An 18,505-nucleotide genomic window follows, 5' to 3' on the forward strand; every position below is an offset into this window, starting at 1 on the left:
TAGCATGTCCGCAAAGGAGAAATTTGCTTCCGTAGCAAGACCAGGTGGAGAAAAAAAAGACATGAGGCCAGAAAAGAATCCAAACCACTAGCAGTAACCAGATCAGACAATGAGCTGTCCTCTCTAGGAGGCCCCAACTCCAGTACCGCCTCTCCACCATCTCCTGCAGCATTGACAACAGGAATGGAGTCCTGTGGAGGAATGACCGGCGCTGTTCCCAACATCGACCGGAGTCAAGAAGTTGATGCCTCAACGTCTACATCGACATCAGATGGAGAGGGGGTGTCGACTTCGATCCGTACCGCCAGCAAAGTTGCAGAAATCAGCTGATAGGATATCGGCACCGAAGGTGGACACCCTGAAGGGATGTGCACCGGCATCACAGGAGTCGTGTCAAAAGACGCTGTAGGCCTAACTGGAGCCAAGGACGAATCCGTTGGCATGGTAACAGTCAAGGCACTGCGCACCTCCTTGGAACCAACAGGCCGTACAGATGAAGGTGGCTGACCAAAGATGGCATGCAGGGAAGAATATGCACGCATCTGGTCTAGAGTTGCCCCATCTCCCAGAAAGGGAGGAAGGTGGGGGCAGACCCTGACCTGTGTCCTCGGCTAAGGAATGACGGGAGGTCGAATATGGTGAGGTCAGTAAATGTCGACCTACCTTTCAATGTCGACAGAGATCGGTGTCCATGAGAGCGACTCCTCGAGCGCGAACGAACGTCAGACCGAGAAGGAGACTTCATGTAACGGGAAGACCAAGACTCCACCATCCCTGCCGCTACAAGCTTCATCCTATGCTCATAAAAAGCCTTCAGTCAAAGTCGCTGACAGGAGCTGCAGTCCTCTGTGTCATGGTGCTCACCCAAGCACCACTTGCACACCGAATGGGGATCCGTAGCTGACATCTGTCACCCACAGGGTTTAATTCCCGAAGACCTAAGCAGCACACTGTTCTGAGTAAAGCGAAAGTGTTGAAAGAGGCCGAAAAAACTGGCAGAACAACCATCTCAGGATCTGCATTGCACGCATGGAAAAGAAGGAAAATACGTCAGCAGGGAAATTATATGGACTACGCGGACGTCACATTCAGCGGACAAAATCATAAGGAGTCACGCGATGCCCTCTGCCAATGCCCAGACGTACTAGGGGAAAATGTTTTCAGATTCAGGCTGGCGCATGGGAAGATTCTAAGTTAAGAAATCTGCGGCTAGAGGTCTCCATCAGATAAGTATTGATACCAGTGTAAAAATTCCTAACTTGGGACGTTTTGAGGTATTAAAAAGAGGTCACCACATAATGAGGAGGTGGAAATGCAGTATAGACCAGAAAGAGCGTTACCGAAGGGAAATAACTTGTTCCTATGATGACTACTTTTAACTGCAGATTCCTCATCTTAGAATAGACCCCAAGACCAGATAAAGATTTATTTCTTGCAGGACCAAATAAGCGTAATGCCTTTGAACCAGGCTGTCAAAGCTCCTGGTTTTATGGTATTTATGTTTTTGTGTTCCGTCCGTATTTTTCTATATTTATTTTTTTGGCCTTCTTATCAGTATTAGTCCATATTTATTTTGTGTTCTGTGAATAAATGAAGTTGTAAAATGGTATATTTCCACATTTATATAACTAATAAACAAGCGCTCCTACTTTGATGTCTGTTGTGTTTTAGCAAATTAAGCAGCCAAATCTAAAATAGCAATACACCCGCAGGAAAACGTTAGCATTATACTACAAATTAATGTTGACGTGTTGTTATTGAAGAAAATCTCATCTTGTTTTTAAATCCCCATGCCATCTATCTGCCTAGTAATTGGCTTGGAACTGATGAAAGACAGTATTTAAAGTCACTCAAAAGTAGCCACATTTTCTGTATTTTTCTGTCTTTGAAAATAAATGCAGACAGGAAACACTTTGTTTTCTGTCTGTATTCGTCTGTAAAAATCAGTAAAAACAGAAAACTGGAAGCCTTAATCAGGAACATGTGCACCAAGCACACATTGTAGTCTGGCAGATGTCAGGGATAGGCACTCCACATGCCAAAGCAGCAGTGGCAGCAGCTTTGGCCCTGGCGGAATGGGCTCTCAGATCACCTGGAGGTTGCTTCTTGGACAGTGCGAAGCAGAGGACAATCTACTTCAAGAGGGTGCTCGCTCTGCACAGCCTTCCTTTTCTTTGCTTTAAAGAACTCCACAAAAAGCAGATCTATAGTTTTCCCACATACAATCAATGTATAAGATCAAAGCTGAAGGAGAGTGGGACAAATAATATAGGCAATCTCTTTAGGCAAGAAAAACCCCTGCTCTAAAAAAAATATATATTTACTGGTAAAAATTGTGGTGTGGCGTGGTTTCAGTGCCTGAAGTTCACTCACATGGCTTGCTGAAGTAACTGCAAACAGAAGGACAGCCTTGAAAGTTGAAAGAGACAGTCAACAGCTATGCATTGGCTCAATGGTATGCACATGAGAAACGTTAGGACCAAATTAAAGGTCCCATTGTAACACTATGATATTTTAAGGTCATCCTAGATGGTGATTAGGGCAGATTCTGTGCTTCTTCCCAGACGGAATCTTGTTTGGAAATCGCAAAATATGAAGTTATCCTCATTAATTTGAGACACCTGAGTGAATGATGTTCTTTTCATTAGTTTGCCTAGTAATGGGTCGTTTACAATAGGTCTGCAGTTGTTTGTGTCTTGAGGGTCCAGGATTTTTTCTTTAATAATGGACATATGATTGTCTTTTTTAAGTATTCAAAAAAAACTCCTGCTGTCAAGGAATGATTCATGATTGTTTTGAGAGGGGAGGCAGCAGAGGTTGTTAAAAGAATGTTCTTGAAGATTTGTGGTGGACAAGGGTCAGAGGGGCAGATGGCTTGCCGGCTTGTTGTGACAAGATCCATACCATGAGTTCCTCATAGTTGTTTGAAGGAATGCAGCGGCTAAGTTAACCTACCCCTGGGGTGTGAGAGTTGTTGGAAAATGACTGGTGATGTTTTTCTTAATTTAAATAGGAATCCCACATGTCTCCTTTGATTGTGTAATGATTTCCCAGTTTGTCAATACATTCTTGGAAAATAGGGAGGTTTCCCTTCTGTGCATTTAGGTTTACAAAATTCAGTAAAAATTGTATAAAATTCTTTATTTGCACATTTTGCATTCAGAGTTCTGTTTGAATGGTTGCTTGCTTTAACGTTTTTTGATAGATAACATTTATTATTTTGTGTTTGGAGGTGAAGTGGGTCTTGAGTGTTTTGAGCCTTTGAGCTATGTCATCCCCCAACCATGATTCAGTAATGAAGAGCAAGTCAGATTGTGTACCTGTGAGTAGGTCGTGAATGTGGTGCCTCTTTTTTTTTTTTAGAAAGGAATCACGCATTAATTAGTAGGCAGTTTAGAGATTGTGTTTTGGTGGATGGGTGAATTTGCTTTTGGAAAGAGTGTATAGTATCATTTGTTGCAGCAGGTGTACTACTGGTGATGTTGTTAACTGTACTGGAATAGCAATAGTGTTTGTCTATATCATTGTCCTAGTCCAACAGGCATAGAAGGTATTTTGTTGGGTGTGTGAAGGTGGTGGGATAGTGGATGAGAATCAGGTGTTGGGCTCTGCAGTTATTTTGAGGGGTAGTCTTGTATAATGGACAAAGATGCAAAGCTTTGGACAGGGTTGAGTTGGTTACGTTATTTGGGTATGCAGAGGGTGGAAGATAAATGTGTGAGGGGTGGTGGAGGAGCATGTGGGTCAAGTTTTAAGGCTCTAAATTGTGCAATGGCGAGTGGATGAGTATTGTTCTGCATGGGAGGCATTTGTGCTTGGCTTTATAAATGATTGACATTTTGTGTGCAAACTTGGTTTAAGATATGTATTATTTGTGTGGGCATGAGGGAAGGAGTGGGTGTTTTTTTGTGAAGGAATGTAGTGTGTGTGTTATGTTCGGGTTTTGTGGGGTAATCATATGTGATATTGGTATAGTGAGTGTGTGTGAGATTTAGCTCTAAAGTACTGGTGGGGAGTGTATGCTGGAGGGGAAATGGAGTGGTGATGTGTGAGAAGACTGTAGATGGTGCGTGAGAGGAAATAAACAGGGGCTATGATTGCAGTTGATTTGATAGCACAATGAGGTAGAATTTGGGGTGGAGAGGAGTGTAAAGAGTTGTTGTTTGTGTGTTTTTGGCAGAAAGAGGAGGGGGAGTTGTTGGAGGCCGATATGAAGGTCGTTGAGTAAAGGGTTGCTGGTCCTTGAATGGGGTCTGTTAGTAGTAAGTAAAGGGTAGAGCTGTTATGTATGAAAAGGGAGGGTGTGTTTGAGGGGATTAAGTAATGTGTAATGTGGTTTTGTGAGAGTGATGTGTTTGATAGTGGTATAGGGCAGAGTAGTGGTTTGTGTTAGAGTAAAGGTGCCATTGCGTGGCAGTAGGTGTAAAAGGGTATATAGATGTGTTTTGGGGGGTTGTGTAGTATGTATCAAACCTTTTGTAAACATCATCACAAAAGGTGGTGTAAACAGGGATGGCTGCTCTGGGAAATCCAGAAAGGTCAAAAGGGCCAACAAATAACCTTACATGGTGCCCACAACAAGGCATTGGTGGCTCAAAGACAAAAAAATAACAAACGTACATTCAATGGTTTGGCTTGTAAAGGAATAATCTTGTGGATACCACACCGGAACACAAATCTATCCCTGCACACTGCATAAATAGACTTTGAGGAACTGCGCCTAGTGGAGAGAATAACATCCATCACTTCAGGCACCAGATCAAATACCGTCAACTGCTGCTGCTCGATCTCCATGCATGGAGGTGTACAATATGCAGGTTGGATGAAGGGCCCTGCCCTGCCGCTGTGACAGAAGATCCTTTTGAAGTGGGAGTATAATCATGTTCATGCTCAGAGACTCCTGGTACCACAGCCTCCTGGCCCAATCTGAAGCCACTATGAGGACCTGGGACTTCTGTACATCTTCCCGCAGGAACAACATGGCCCATGTTCCAGTTCAGCCTGGATGCATTTCCACGTGCACGTTCTCAAGTAAACTCCAACATACAAAACTTTTGATACTGCACTGTCTCAACTAATGCAAAAGCAAATGGCAAGGGTTCTCTGCACTGTGGACGTATACCCTGCGCTACCTCAAGATGTAGACACTATCCGTGATCTGACAGAACGGTTTGGTTAGCTCATCAATTCTGGCATTCAAGGATGCCACCTGGGGGGGTTTGAGGTCAGGGAAATGCCCTAACACTACAAGCAGCTCAGGCTCAGGAGGAGCAGAGCTTCCTGGCAGAGGACCAAGAACCCCATTCTGTCCTGCAAGTTGCAATACCACATGGAGATGATGATGTCCATGCGAACTGGCACCAGCCTTCCCTTGAATAATTGCAATAAGGCCTTCAGCACCAGACCTAAAACAACAACTGCAATAGCCTGATATGGAGCTGGACCTCTGATGGAGACTATGGTCCTCTGAACTCCTCAGATGAACTCCCCAACCCAGTAGTGATGAGTTTGTCACCACTATCAGCTCTGGGTGGCAAAGGCCTCTTTCCTTTTTAGGTTCAAAGAAATAGAAAAATAACAGGCCTTTCCTCTTTCCAAGTCCAGAACCCACTAAATAGTACCTTTGGAAAGCAATATCAGCACCTCTTGTAACAGAGAATTTAGATTTGCTTCTTTCAAAGTTGGTTGGGTGGAGGAAGGTGAGGGAATTTGGCACAGTTATAGGAAAGGGTAGGAATAGCCATGCTAACATGTGTATGACCCATCTGCCAGATGTAATAGGTAGCCAGCCTGAGAGGAAATATTGAATACTGTTCCCTCCACAGGATGAGTGCACCCTTAATGGCAAATTAAAGCAGCTTAGTGGATGTTGCCGCAGGGGAAGTGGGAGGGGACTGAGTGAACTTATGGCCCACAAGTTGCCTGCAGACCGACGCCCTTGGCCTCAAAATGGCAAGGTGGACTGCTGAAGCAGTTGGAGCAACTGTCTATACGACAGCCACATGGGGTAGCTTTTGCATTTTCTCAACTCATGTAGGAACTCCTTGGCAGGAGTCAAAAGACCCAGGGAGCGCACCATAGCTAAAATGTCCTTAAAAAGCTGCAGGGCAGAAGCTATATTTAGTAAGTGTTTGAGTTAGAGAGGCCCTAAGGTCCTCCTGGTTAGCTGGCCAGATCCCAAAGGCCATATCCTAGAGGGCATGTGTGTAGTACTCCAACAAACAGATCACATTGGCAGATCTTAAAGCCATGCTAGCCAAGGAAAACATTGGTTTAAAAAAATGCTTCAATCCTCTCGTGCTCCCTGTCGGGAGGAGGAGTTGTGGATTGGAGTTCACCTTGCTGGTTGAAGCCTGAAACAACAAGGCTCTGTAGGGTAGGATCTTTAGTGAGAAAATTAGGATTACGATGTGCTCGTCTAAGAAGCCTGGCCTACTGCCTATTCACCAATGGCTAAGAACATGTTTTGACCAAGTCAGGGTCAGACATCATAGTCAGCATTGGATCCTCTTTTGGCACCAGTGGAGTCTGCACAACCATCAAAGAAGAATGGCCTAGCTCAGGACATGAAGCTGGATTCAATACATGTACTGTAGTTGGTATGGGGCCCGAGTCGCCAAAAATAGATCCACAGGTGGTAATCCAACTGAAGGCCCCTTGCAGTTCCTTAAGGCCCGAAGACACACACACCAAAGGCAGTTGGAAGTGTATCAAACAATCTGCTGCATGGCACTCCTTGAAGGCTGCTGCGGCGTCACCAATAGTCCGGGAAACTCAGGGGCAGATCACTAGAATCAGTTGGGGAAATCAGCTCTGCTAGGGTGGACCTAAAGGAAGACCAACTGACATTGTGACGACTTCACAACTCCTTGGAAACAGAGACGCAGGATGGGGTTGACACTTGCTTCACTTTTTTCACTTTTTTGTAATTGAGTTTGCAGTTAAAGTCCTTTGGTAAGTCTAAATAAAGTCCAAAGTTAACCTCTCTCAGGAATGGCCTCGAGATAGAATCCATGCCGATGACTCAGAGTGGAACCTACATGAGGATTGCGACTTTTTATGTTCAGTGACACACAGCCTTAATTGGACCTTAATCACCTTCCTTCCAAACCCAACTTGACAGATGTGAGGTGAGTGGAGTTAGCTCAAAAGGCATATATTGATGAGGTATCAGTGCAGTGAAGAGGTGCTACTTAAGTACATAGTACAATCTATATGAATTTAGTGATAAGGATGTATACATTTTGATCTGATTAAGAAGGGAAGAAGAAGCCATATTGCTGGAGAGATAGTTAACATGGACGGAGGGATGTTCTCCCCTCACAAAGAAATTACAAAGGTCTTCGCTGGTTACTATACAAACATATGTGGTGAGGGAAGCAACATACTCCTAGGATAATAAGTGAAGGGAGGGATCCCTAGAGGAGGAGAATTTGTTTGTGGCATTGACAAAAGCCATAAAACTGCTTCAAAGCAGATGGCTCCAGGACCACATGGTCTGCCAGCAGTACTGTTTAAACATAAAGTGTAAAAAGGCCGGTGAAAGGGGGGGGGGGAACTACAGCAGGACTTCCGACATGTTTTTAAATGGTCATTCGTAATAAGTAAAGTCAGACTTCACTGCTCATCGCATCAACGAATATCATTACTTAACAAAGTATTAACCTTGATCAAAATACAAGCAATTAAACTTTTAGAAGTCTACACATGGCTGACACACCAGGGACAGGCTTGTGCCTCATATTAACAAGGCTGAAACTCCACAGCCAGTGTAATTGGTTAGACACAACAAACAATATCATTGAGCCGTTGGCGAACCTTACCCTTGATGCAGAGAAGGTATCCCTTTCGAGAGATTTTGGATGTTTAAACTGTGCCCTGCAACACTTTGGATTTAGCCCTTCCATCAAAGAGCTGTGGAGCCTCCAGTACATGGCTTCAACTGCCATAGCAATACTGATTTGGGTACTCTCACCCATGTTTAAACTGGAAACATGAAGACTGTCAACTTTCTAAACTTTCTTTGCATTGTGCATTGAACCTCTGGCCTGCTGGGTAAGAATCAAATCCAAAATTGAAGGAGTTCTGCTGGGGAACAGATGGTGGGGGACAGGATATTGCTCTATGATGACATCCTCTTGGTTGCAGCAGAACCATCTGAACCCGTTGCCACACTCCTTTAGATTTACTAAGAGTGTAGAGAACCCACAGAGTGAACTAGAGCAAATTCATTTTCATGAGAATAAGTGAGTGGAGTATAAAGGAGATGCAAACCAGGTGCACCAAAAATAATTGAAGACAAGTTCAAATATCTTGGGATAGATGTTACAAGGAAAAAGAAGAGGTTTATGGGTCACACTTTTTAAGAACTCTTATCCCGTTTCAGATTAGATGCTAACAGACCACATGAATTCCAAATTCTGATGCTGGGGAAGGGTTGCCATCTTTAAGGAGATAACACTACTTAAACTACTGTAATAGTTCACAATTCTCTTTTTTTAACCACAGATGTCTTTTTTCCAAACATTTGAGGCAGAAATCAGGGCCTGATTATCAGCTGGGCAGTTGCCAAGAATAGCGCTGCTTGAGCTATACAGAACAGTTTATACTGGGGCCACCACATTACCCGATGTCAGTCTGTACTACTGTGCCTCCAAACAGCTGGTAATTACAGATAGGATGCATGATAGAAGGAGAGAACCATCTATGGGCCTAAAAAGGCTACCCATAAAAGAAAAGGCATATTTACACTCCATGTACAGGAGCACAGGGAGACAAAGACTCATGTGGGTTGCTGAGCCAGTGATGCAAGTATAGGCTATAGCTACAACCAGTGATACAGTTATGGGATAATGTCGCAGCTCTCAGCACAAAAGAGATGCCCCTGTGGGTAGGCATGGCATTGAATGATGTACCGAACCTGAAGGGTTTCTGGAGTTTTGATACCAATTGGCATAACTAAATTAGGGGACATATATGGAAAGGGTGAGATAAAGACTTTTAGCCAAATGCAATAAAATTAGAATATATCCTCCTCTCATAAAATTCAGTAACTGCAGCTGCAATACACCCTGAGGTCATGCTCAACAGACTGTCAGAGGCAACCCCCTTGGAATATAAAGCAATGTAGACACACTGACTGGAGGAGCAACATCAACCATATACAAATATCTACAGAATGATATACTTAACAGTCTAGAACATCTGAAAATCCTGTGAAAAAGACATAGGAAATCCTGAGGATTTTAACTGGGCAGAGCCAATCATGCACCAACAAAAGTGGCAATAAGATGTAGCCTATAGTTCATCTATTTAATAATTCTGCTTAAATCCTATTACAATAGGAGTAGGCTGTTAAGATGGGTCTGAACACTAGTGATAGGTGTCTATAGTGTGGGGAAGGAATGGTTACATTTCCGTATACAAACTGGGAATGCAAGATTCTGCAGATGTACTGGAATGAAATAGTGGAAGAATTGTCATCTATACTAGATACCCAAGTCCCAATGACCCCACAATTCATAATCATTGGCATAAGCAGTGCTGTTGACCTACCTAGATTAAATAAGCTCACCCTCTGCTCCCTATGGCTCGTGATGGGCTAATGGAATAATGCACAGGAATGGTAAAATCATATCTGTATGACATGCATGTTAGCTGAATGGGCAATGTATGAAAACAGGGGCTGCCCCTCTAATTTGGGAAAGTATGTGGAATGTGGAACACATTCATTTGAGGAGTAAATATGGACCCACTGTCAGCTCTCTCAACTGCCTGAAGTCCTGGCAGTGGGGTGGTGGGCCATAGTGGTTATTTTGCTAAAATAATGTCAATTGTTTGGACTGGACTAGGATGAATTATACATGTACTAGAGTTGATAAGAACAAAATTGAATATTATAGTGCTGTAAAGTGTTACTGATTAAAAAAAAATTGTTGCTTCAAGAATTAAACTGATCTAACACTAGATAGTGGTGTAGTGGCTGATCATCCAGCTGCACATGAAGCGGCAGCATCGGTTTCCCACCAAAACCAGCCTTGAAAAGAAGAAGCCAGGCATACAGACTTCATTCTTCGTCATCCATCTACTCACTCTCCACCGCCTCAGCCCCCTGTGCTCCTCCTCCTTCCTGGGACCTAGTTATTGGAGGGCCCAGCGTGACTGCGTCGCTTGGCACTAATGGCAAGTTTATCTGCACCAGTCACCTGAACCTAGGTCCTACCCAATGCTAGCCTGCTCCGCTCCTCTGCACTCTCAACCCCAGCCGCTATCACACTGCATCACACAACACTGAGGAAGCATTTACATGCACAAGGTTCTCATGCACTCTCACACATTCCTCCACTGCTCCCTCACCTAAAGCACCCAGCACCTCAATCGCTCACATTCACAGAAACCAGCCACCCACTCATGCACACAAAGACCAAATATTAGCCACACAACACTTGAGTGCATGCTCCTCAATGCCCGCTCATTCACCAACTCACTCACAAAGTCCAACTACCACCCACACAACACTTGCATGAATGCTCAACACCTGCTCACTCACCAAACGCGCCGCAGAGATATGAGACTTACTGCATGACCAAACTATGGACCTCATTTCTCATGGAAACATAGTTAAACCTTACCTCTGCACCGGACTTTGCTACAGCCATTCTCATCAGGAGCAAGATGGCCAAGCGAGACCGTCAGCATACGCCTGGAGGTGGGGTTACCATCACATTCAAAGACATTATAAGCTGCAACACTTACATGGACACACTCACCAGCTACATCGAAAACCTTACATTCAAGATACGCTTCCCAGATACGCTCGCCCAAAGTGGAACTCTAGTATACAGACAACCAGGACGATGTACCAAGTTCGCCAGTGCGTACAGGCTGGAGCACACCAGCAACTTGCCGGCACCTTCCCACATGCTTCTCTCAAGTGCAATCCAATGGCAAGAGCCCGATCTCAGGCCAGCTGGTACACAGAGGAACTCAGGCTAACGAAACACCCCTGTAATTAACTAGAGCGCAAATGGAGAACAAGCTAATTCACCACAGACTGAGATATCTTCAAGTCTGCCCTAAGACTCTACCACCAGCAAATACAGAAACATCAAGCAAACAGCTCTTGTAGACCAAATTGACATTGGCACAAACAGCAGCAAAGAAATGTTCACAGCCATCAAGGATTTTAATATGCCTCCCATTGCATCCAGCAATATCACCACCTCTCAAGGCCTTTGCAACAAGGTCTCGGAATTGTTCTGCAATAAAACCACTTCCATATATGTCAACTTTGACCATCAACTGCACCCTCCCACTGAAGACTCAACTTCTCATCACAACCGAAGAACAAACCCAGACCTCAAGGGGTACCGTCACCTCCTTCGAAACCACCGCTACCATGAAGATCATCCACTCTGGGGCTCCATCTGACCCTTGCCCTCAACACACCTTCACCAAAGGAATGCTACTGATCAGAGAAGCACCAACACCCATTCTCAATACCTCCATTAACTCAGCAACATTTCTGGACCCTTGGAAACATGCCACTGTCACAGACCTGCCTAAGAAACCATCGGCTGGCCCAGCTGCGCTGTTCAACTACAGACCAATCTTCTCCTCCCATACCCAGGCAAGGTTTTAGAGAAACTAATCAACCAATACCTCACAACCACCAACTCAACATCATGCAGTCCGGATACAGACACAACCACAGTAAAGAAACAGCACTCATCGCTGCCACAGACGACATCCACATGATTCTTAACAGAGGAGACACATCAGCCCTCATTCTCCTGGACCTCTCTGCAGCATTTGCATGGTATCACCTCATCCTCATCAGGTATCAACACAAGATTGGCATCAAAGGATAGGTTCTCCATTTTATCTGCACCATCTTAACGGATAGAACACAAACTGTCAGCCAGGCCCCTTTCTCTTCAGAAGCTCACAAACTCATCTGCAGAGTGTCTCAAGGTTCATCACTTAGCTTCACCCTTTTCAACATATACATGATCTCTCTCGCCAACGCTATCTGTACACACAGCATTGACATTTTCTACTAAGCTGATGACATGCAACTCACACTGTCCCAGACAAGTCACCCAACACAAGAAATAAGTTCACCTCCTCCATAACCAAGTTTGCTAATTGGATGAAAGCCAACTGTCTCAAGCACAACACTGACAAGGCAGAAGAATCGTTCTTCGGCAAGAACAATTCACCATGGGATTCTAACTAGAGGCCAGCTGAACTCAGACCTACCCCCATACCAGAAACCATGCAGGAAACTTTGGAATCCTCATCAACAGCAAATCGGATATTCCTGAGTAAGTAAACACTGTCACTGCATCCTGCTCCACACCCTGAAGATGCAGAGGAATATTTTCAAATGGCTCCCAAGGAACACCAGAAAAACCAACACTCTCACCCTAGTCACCAGCAAATTGAAATACGGGAACACACTCTACTCTGGGATCATTAAGCAACTCACCAGAAGAGTACAAACCATCCAGAACTTAGCAACCAGACTCATCTTCACGTTCCCACATAGAAATCATACCACACCTCAGGGAGCTCCCCTTGCTTCCCCTAAACAAATTTGCTCATTGCAAACTCCTCACACACACATTCAAGCGACTACACAACTTAGGCATCATCTAGCTAAACAGTCACATTGCCTTCCACCAACCACCCAGACACCTACATTCTGTGGGATCCGTACTTCCACACATCCCACACATACACAGAACCTGAACAGGATGACAGGTGTTCCCTTACATCGCTCCTGAAGAGTTGCACGACCCCTGACTTCAAATCAGAGCCTCCTTTCTTCTTCACATTCCAAAAGAATCTGAAGACCTGGGTTTCAAATTAATCTACCTAACCTAAGCAGGGCTAGGCATATTCACATCTGTTCAGTGCCAGAATAAATTGAAAGGCGATAGTGCACTTCACAAATACACATAACATAGTGGCAGCTGACACTTCTTGTTTCAATCTCACAGTGTTGAGAAAATAAGTTCTCTATTTTATTACTCAGAAAGCAAGTACTTCATGGGTTGCTGCAGCCAGCACCATGACTGACTACGTAGGACAAAGCCCTTCAGTTGGAATTGCCACATTGTATTTTAAGACAAAGACAGCTTCAGCAGGGCAATGCTACCTATTTGGTAACTGTGCACTGGGGAATATGAGGCCATATCTTGCCATTTGCTTTCTTCCTTGGTTGCCTGTGACCTAACTATTCAGTTCCAGTCTTTTGTTTTGCTCACCAAACCCAATAAGGCATCTGTCATCATTTTCTACAGGACAAACTAAAAACATATGATCATGCTTGGCAAGTCTCCTCACTCATTGATATCTGCTATGGGTCTCTTGCACCGAAAGAGGAAATAGGCATTTTTCTATTCTGGTACTACAACTTTTGAACACATAGCCTCCATTACTCATTCAATTTGTCTGACAACATGCCTGTCCTACTGCTAACGCACTTCTTAATTTGGACATTGTAACACAGTTCTTTGCATGATCATTTAATTACCAACGGCCTCATGTACAAAGGGTTTTTGCATTTGCAAACCCTCTAATTCAATAAATCAGACAGTTTGAGCACGTTAAAAACCTTTTTGAAATGCTCTAAGCCAATTTAACAATTCAAAATAGGTTTTCTGTATGTATGAGTAAATGTACCTCTCTCCCAATGCTTTTGATGACAATGAAATGAAGAACAAGGAAATATAGAAAATGATGCAGCATAATGACAGGAAAGCTATTTTAGATCACGTTCATTTACATTTCTAGAAGTGGAAAATTAATTTTCATTGTGTCTATGAACTATTGCAATGATTCCAAAGAGCGTTATGTGAAATACTGAAAGGCAGAAAAGTTAGGATTTTGCATTATATACGAAAGCTATATGGCCTTCATGTAATGAAACAGCAAGATAAATATTTGAAGCAATATCTATTTATCCCCTAAAAACACGGATAAATAATACACATTTGACTTACTTACAGTCACTAAGCAGAGTAGCAGCTTCAAACATAAACTTTTCAGGCTTTCAGTCCCATCTCCACAAAGAAGTGCATCCAAACTTTCCATGAGATTCTGGAAGAGAGAGCTCAAGCTTAAGTTGTCCACTACTACAATTAATACATGCGTATGTCATTTCTTGCAACCTATGACCTACTTAGTCGTTTTAAGGAGGACAGACGGGGAGGTACTTGGAAATGCTACTCACCTGAAACAATAAGTTCTCCAGCAAAAGATTCATGACCATGCTCAATGAAATACTGTAAATAAAATATTTAAATTTCTTACACTATTTTTATACAATGTGAGGATGTGTCAGAGAACAGAACTCCTTTGCTCCTTTAAATTTTGATTCTAGGTTGAGCGAAGCATACAGAGTCCGTGAGAGCTAAGTACCCTGGCAGATTTTTTAACTGAAAGATTCCAGAAAGGAACCTGGTGGGTAACAAATCTGGGTGCATCCACTCTCAGGAGAACTACTGCGAGAGTTAAGTAAGTTTACATTCTCAAGCAAAGGATCCTCCTCTGGTTCACAAGCTTAGAAAAGATGTCACTGCAGGGCTCAAGTATTAAAGGCGGAAAGCACTGAATTTAAAAGACCATAGCTGGGGTGCGTCCACAACAGCCAAGATGGTGGCAGCAAATTGAACCGCTCCAGACCTCCTCGCCCATACTCTGTCACCGTGCTCACTTTAAACAACCCCCCCACCATAATTCTAGTGTCCCTGTTGTTCTGTGCTACCTGACACTAAGGATTTGTCGTGCTGTGCTTCGCTGCAGACTGGACAGTTGCCTAAAATGGTGGCTCACAGATTGCAGGCTCTGGAGAAGTTGCAGCCCCGAGGCTGAAGACACTCGAAGCCTCTGAGCTGTGGTCCAGGAGTGCAGGGAGAAGAGTCAAGGACGACCAGGGAGGAGAGTAGCAGTTGCTGACGGCGGTGTACAAGGGACCGCGATAACTGCAGGCAAGTACAGACACTTCTGACATTAAGTACTTTCTGGAGCAATAGCTGCGGTCCTGGAACCCTGAGGACAAGCTGTCACCATGGTCTGGGGTGAAAGGGGCTCTTCGTGTCCCCGTTGTGCCCCCTGATCACCTGGATCCTTAACTATCGTGAAAGACACCATACTGCAGGACCCAGACTGACGTACAAGTTACTTACCTTCGGTAATGATATATCTGGTAGAGACATATTCTAGTTGCAGATTCCTTACCTTTGAATTTCCCCAGGCGTCAGTCTGAATCCGGAGATTTTTCTTCGAGCGGTACCTCTGCGTTCTGTCAGTCGACTCCGCGGACATCGTTGGCATTGTGTTCACCGTGATGACGTTGCAGTCATATATAGGCACCACCCCGGTGTTCTGATGTCAGTTTCTTTTCACGACTTTCCACTAGTGCAGTGCCATGAAGAACACAGAGTGGTGTGTCAAAACTAGGGCCCTTAAGGATATGTTCCTGTCCCTAGAAATCAGTTTGCAGTGCAGGGAGGATGGGCGGGTCTATAAGGAATCTGCAACTAGAAAATGTCTCTACTAGATATATTGTTACCAAAGGTAAGTAACTTGTACATCTGATAGAGACTTCTAGTTGCAGATTCCTTACCTTTGAATAGATACCCGAGCAATACCATCCCCGCTGGAGGGCTGCGAACCAAGATCACACCAAGAAATCCTGTAGGACTTAACAACCAAAGTAGCTGTCCCTGCGGACCTGACTGTCCAGGCAGGAGTGTTTGGTAAAAGTGTGCTGAGATGCCCACGTCGTTGCCTGACAGATGTCCAGGACTGGAACACCCTGTGCTAGCGCTGTGGTAGCAGCAGTAGCTCTGGTGGAGTGAGCACGCAAACCTTCAGGAGGTTGCTTCTTAGTCAGAGAGTAGCACATTTTGATGAATAAGAGCACCCATCAAGAAATGGTCCTCTTCTGCACCGACTTCCCCTTCTTCTCACCCACATATCCCACAAAGAGTTGATCATCCACCCGGAAGTCTCTGGTACGATCAAAGTAGAACACCAACGCTCTTTTTGGGTCCAGACGGTGGAGTCTCTCCTCTTTATGAGAGGGAAGTGGGAGTGCATAAAAGGTAGGCAAGGTGATGGACTGTCCAACATGGAAGGGTGGCCGAAGCCTTCAAACCCGAGGGGGCCCCCACCAACCCACCTGTGCCCGAGGGTGCCGAAGGTGGGTCGGTCTGCCCAAAAAAGAGGTGCATTGACTCATAAAACTCTTTGAGCTGGGCACGGGTGGCTCCGGCTCCCGGGAAGTCAGGGAAGCGAGGGTCGGACCCAGATGAAGGCTTCGAAGATGGAGGGATAGAGCGTTGACGCTCTTCCTGCGCCGCATTGTCCGAGCGACGGGGTGAAGTTGAAGAACGCTTGTCCTTCTTCGACTTCTTTTTCTGTTGACCCGAATGTCCAGATGACTTTGAGGACAAAAAGTGGTGGTGACTCCGCGGCCATTCTCAAGACCTTCCTCTCGAACGAGACCGTGAGCACCGTGGAGTAGAATGTCATGGCCGGCACGAGCTTTAGGGACCGTTCCCTCAAAGCTTTCGGGTTCATGGCCTGACACTCGGAGAACGACTTCTGGTCAAGAACGCGCCCCAAGTGCCAAAGACACACGAGGTGCAGATCCGTCACCGACATCATTCGGTGACCGGTACAGCTCGAAGAAAAATCTTCAGATCCAGAAGGGGAAATTCAAAGGTAAGGAATCCGCAACTAGAAGTCTCTATCAGACCTTTGCTTCCCGGACTCACATTTTATGATATTCCCGGACTACACAAGGGCTGTCCAGCCGCATAGACTCACCTTTGATGAGGGCAAACAAAATCTTCGTGCCCTTAATCTCCAGTAAATACTCATATGTCATACAAATTCGAAAGTGATTGTTAACTCTACAGGACACTTCTTTGAGACTTCCAAGCAGGCCTGGGAGTTGGCAACTGAAAGAGGACAGTCTTGGCTGCCTGGAGTGAAGGGAGAATCTGGGTCAAGAGCCCCAAGGAGCTCTCTCTGTTACCTGCATGCTCCAAGGAAGAAACTAACACGATACCTTAGGCACCAGGCACACACACAAGCCCTTCTAGACTACTATAGCTCAGATACGAAGCTCCCGACCACTGACTAAGACAACAGAGCTAAGCAACCCACGAGCACACCAGAGCTTTAGGGAAGCTCCCTGTGAGGGACCTGTGAGGATGTGTGCTGTCTAACTCTGAATCGCAGGTGAGGTTAAAATTGTCCATCAAGAAGATCTTGACTTCTGCAAATCCAGCTAGTGATGTTAGAAGGGCCTGTATACTTTGGGCTTGATGGCAAATGTACACATCCTACCTTCAGTATGTCCCTTTACCATAACAATTCTCCCCTACTTTTCAGTTTTACAACCCTGTGGCTGAAATTTTGAAGTTAAGTGAAAATAAGGGCAACCCCATTGTGTTTGGTGGGTGCTGAAGACTCATACATCACTGGATGTGCTTTATGCCATAATCTATATAATACATCATGTTGTTGGTCAAGTAAATATTTCCATAGTTTGTGATGCTTGGAAGGCGAATTAAGGCCATGTGAGCGTAGTGATCACCATGTAAACAGAGTTACATGAAATGCCTATTCTGAAGCCATGGTGCAGTCCCCACAGGGTCCCCCTCCTCTACTCTGTCTACAGAGTATAACGTTGTGCCAGATTGTCTCCCAATCCGGTGCCCCTCTCCCCAGTCAGTAGTAACCTTTGCCACCCTTGTACTGGTAAGTAACTCAACATAAACCCCAAAACATTAACACATGGGACTTCTAGTCCCGAACAGAATAAAGTATAGTAGGAGAAAAAACATCAGGTCAGGCGTAGGAGTCATTATGCGCTATGCAATTCCATAGCTCCGTATAGATATCAATGCAGTTCTTGGGGTATCTGGAACAAAACCTCAAAAGTGTGAGTCTGTCAACTTACAATCCATATGGTCACGATCAGGTTGCCAACCTCCTCCCAAGTGGTGGGCAAAGTCCTACGGTAGGTCACAGATGTGAACCACTCCCAGATGACTGGCATAGTGGCCAACTGGGTCATACCCAACTTTAAGCGTAAGAGTTGACTTACACAGTATGGGAAATAGGATTCTTAGTTCACTGTTTCCTCTCTGGCTGTGAATGCCTTTGGGAGAGCTATTGTCCCTTGTCTCGGACTCCAGTGAAGCTGCCAGCTAGGTCATTCAGGCCTTCTTTGGATTGCTGAGGGTGTCCAGAGGTATGATGCATAAAAGGACTGATGGCTCCACAAGGTCAGTAAAATTGTATGATTTGTTGTGGTAGTCAAATGTCAATCCAAATGGGTAGGTCCAACAATATCTGATGTGCTCGTCTGAGTTTATCTGTGACTGGGTGAAACTGTTGTTGACGTGCTAAAGTTGCAGGTGCAACATCTTGAAAAAGGGAGTATTTTGCACCTTGGAATGAGATTTCTTCCCTCTTCAGT

At 44.7% G+C, this 18,505-nt stretch overlaps 1 protein-coding gene across 3 annotated transcripts in view; it reads right to left on the reverse strand.

Annotated features, from left to right (window-relative positions):
- The window catches only part of ARMH3 (armadillo like helical domain containing 3), a 748,421-nt gene that overhangs the window by 598,255 nt on the left and 131,661 nt on the right, over positions 1 to 18,505 (reverse strand). For all 3 annotated transcript variants that reach the window (XM_069239576.1, XM_069239578.1, XM_069239579.1), the window contains exon 6: positions 14,014 to 14,106. In XM_069239576.1, coding sequence (XP_069095677.1) covers positions 14,014 to 14,106 — 93 coding nt within the window. The remainder of the gene's footprint in view (positions 1 to 14,013; positions 14,107 to 18,505) is intronic.

Source organism: Pleurodeles waltl, chromosome 6, assembly GCF_031143425.1.
Source record: "Pleurodeles waltl isolate 20211129_DDA chromosome 6, aPleWal1.hap1.20221129, whole genome shotgun sequence".
NCBI lineage: Eukaryota > Metazoa > Chordata > Amphibia > Caudata > Salamandridae > Pleurodeles > Pleurodeles waltl.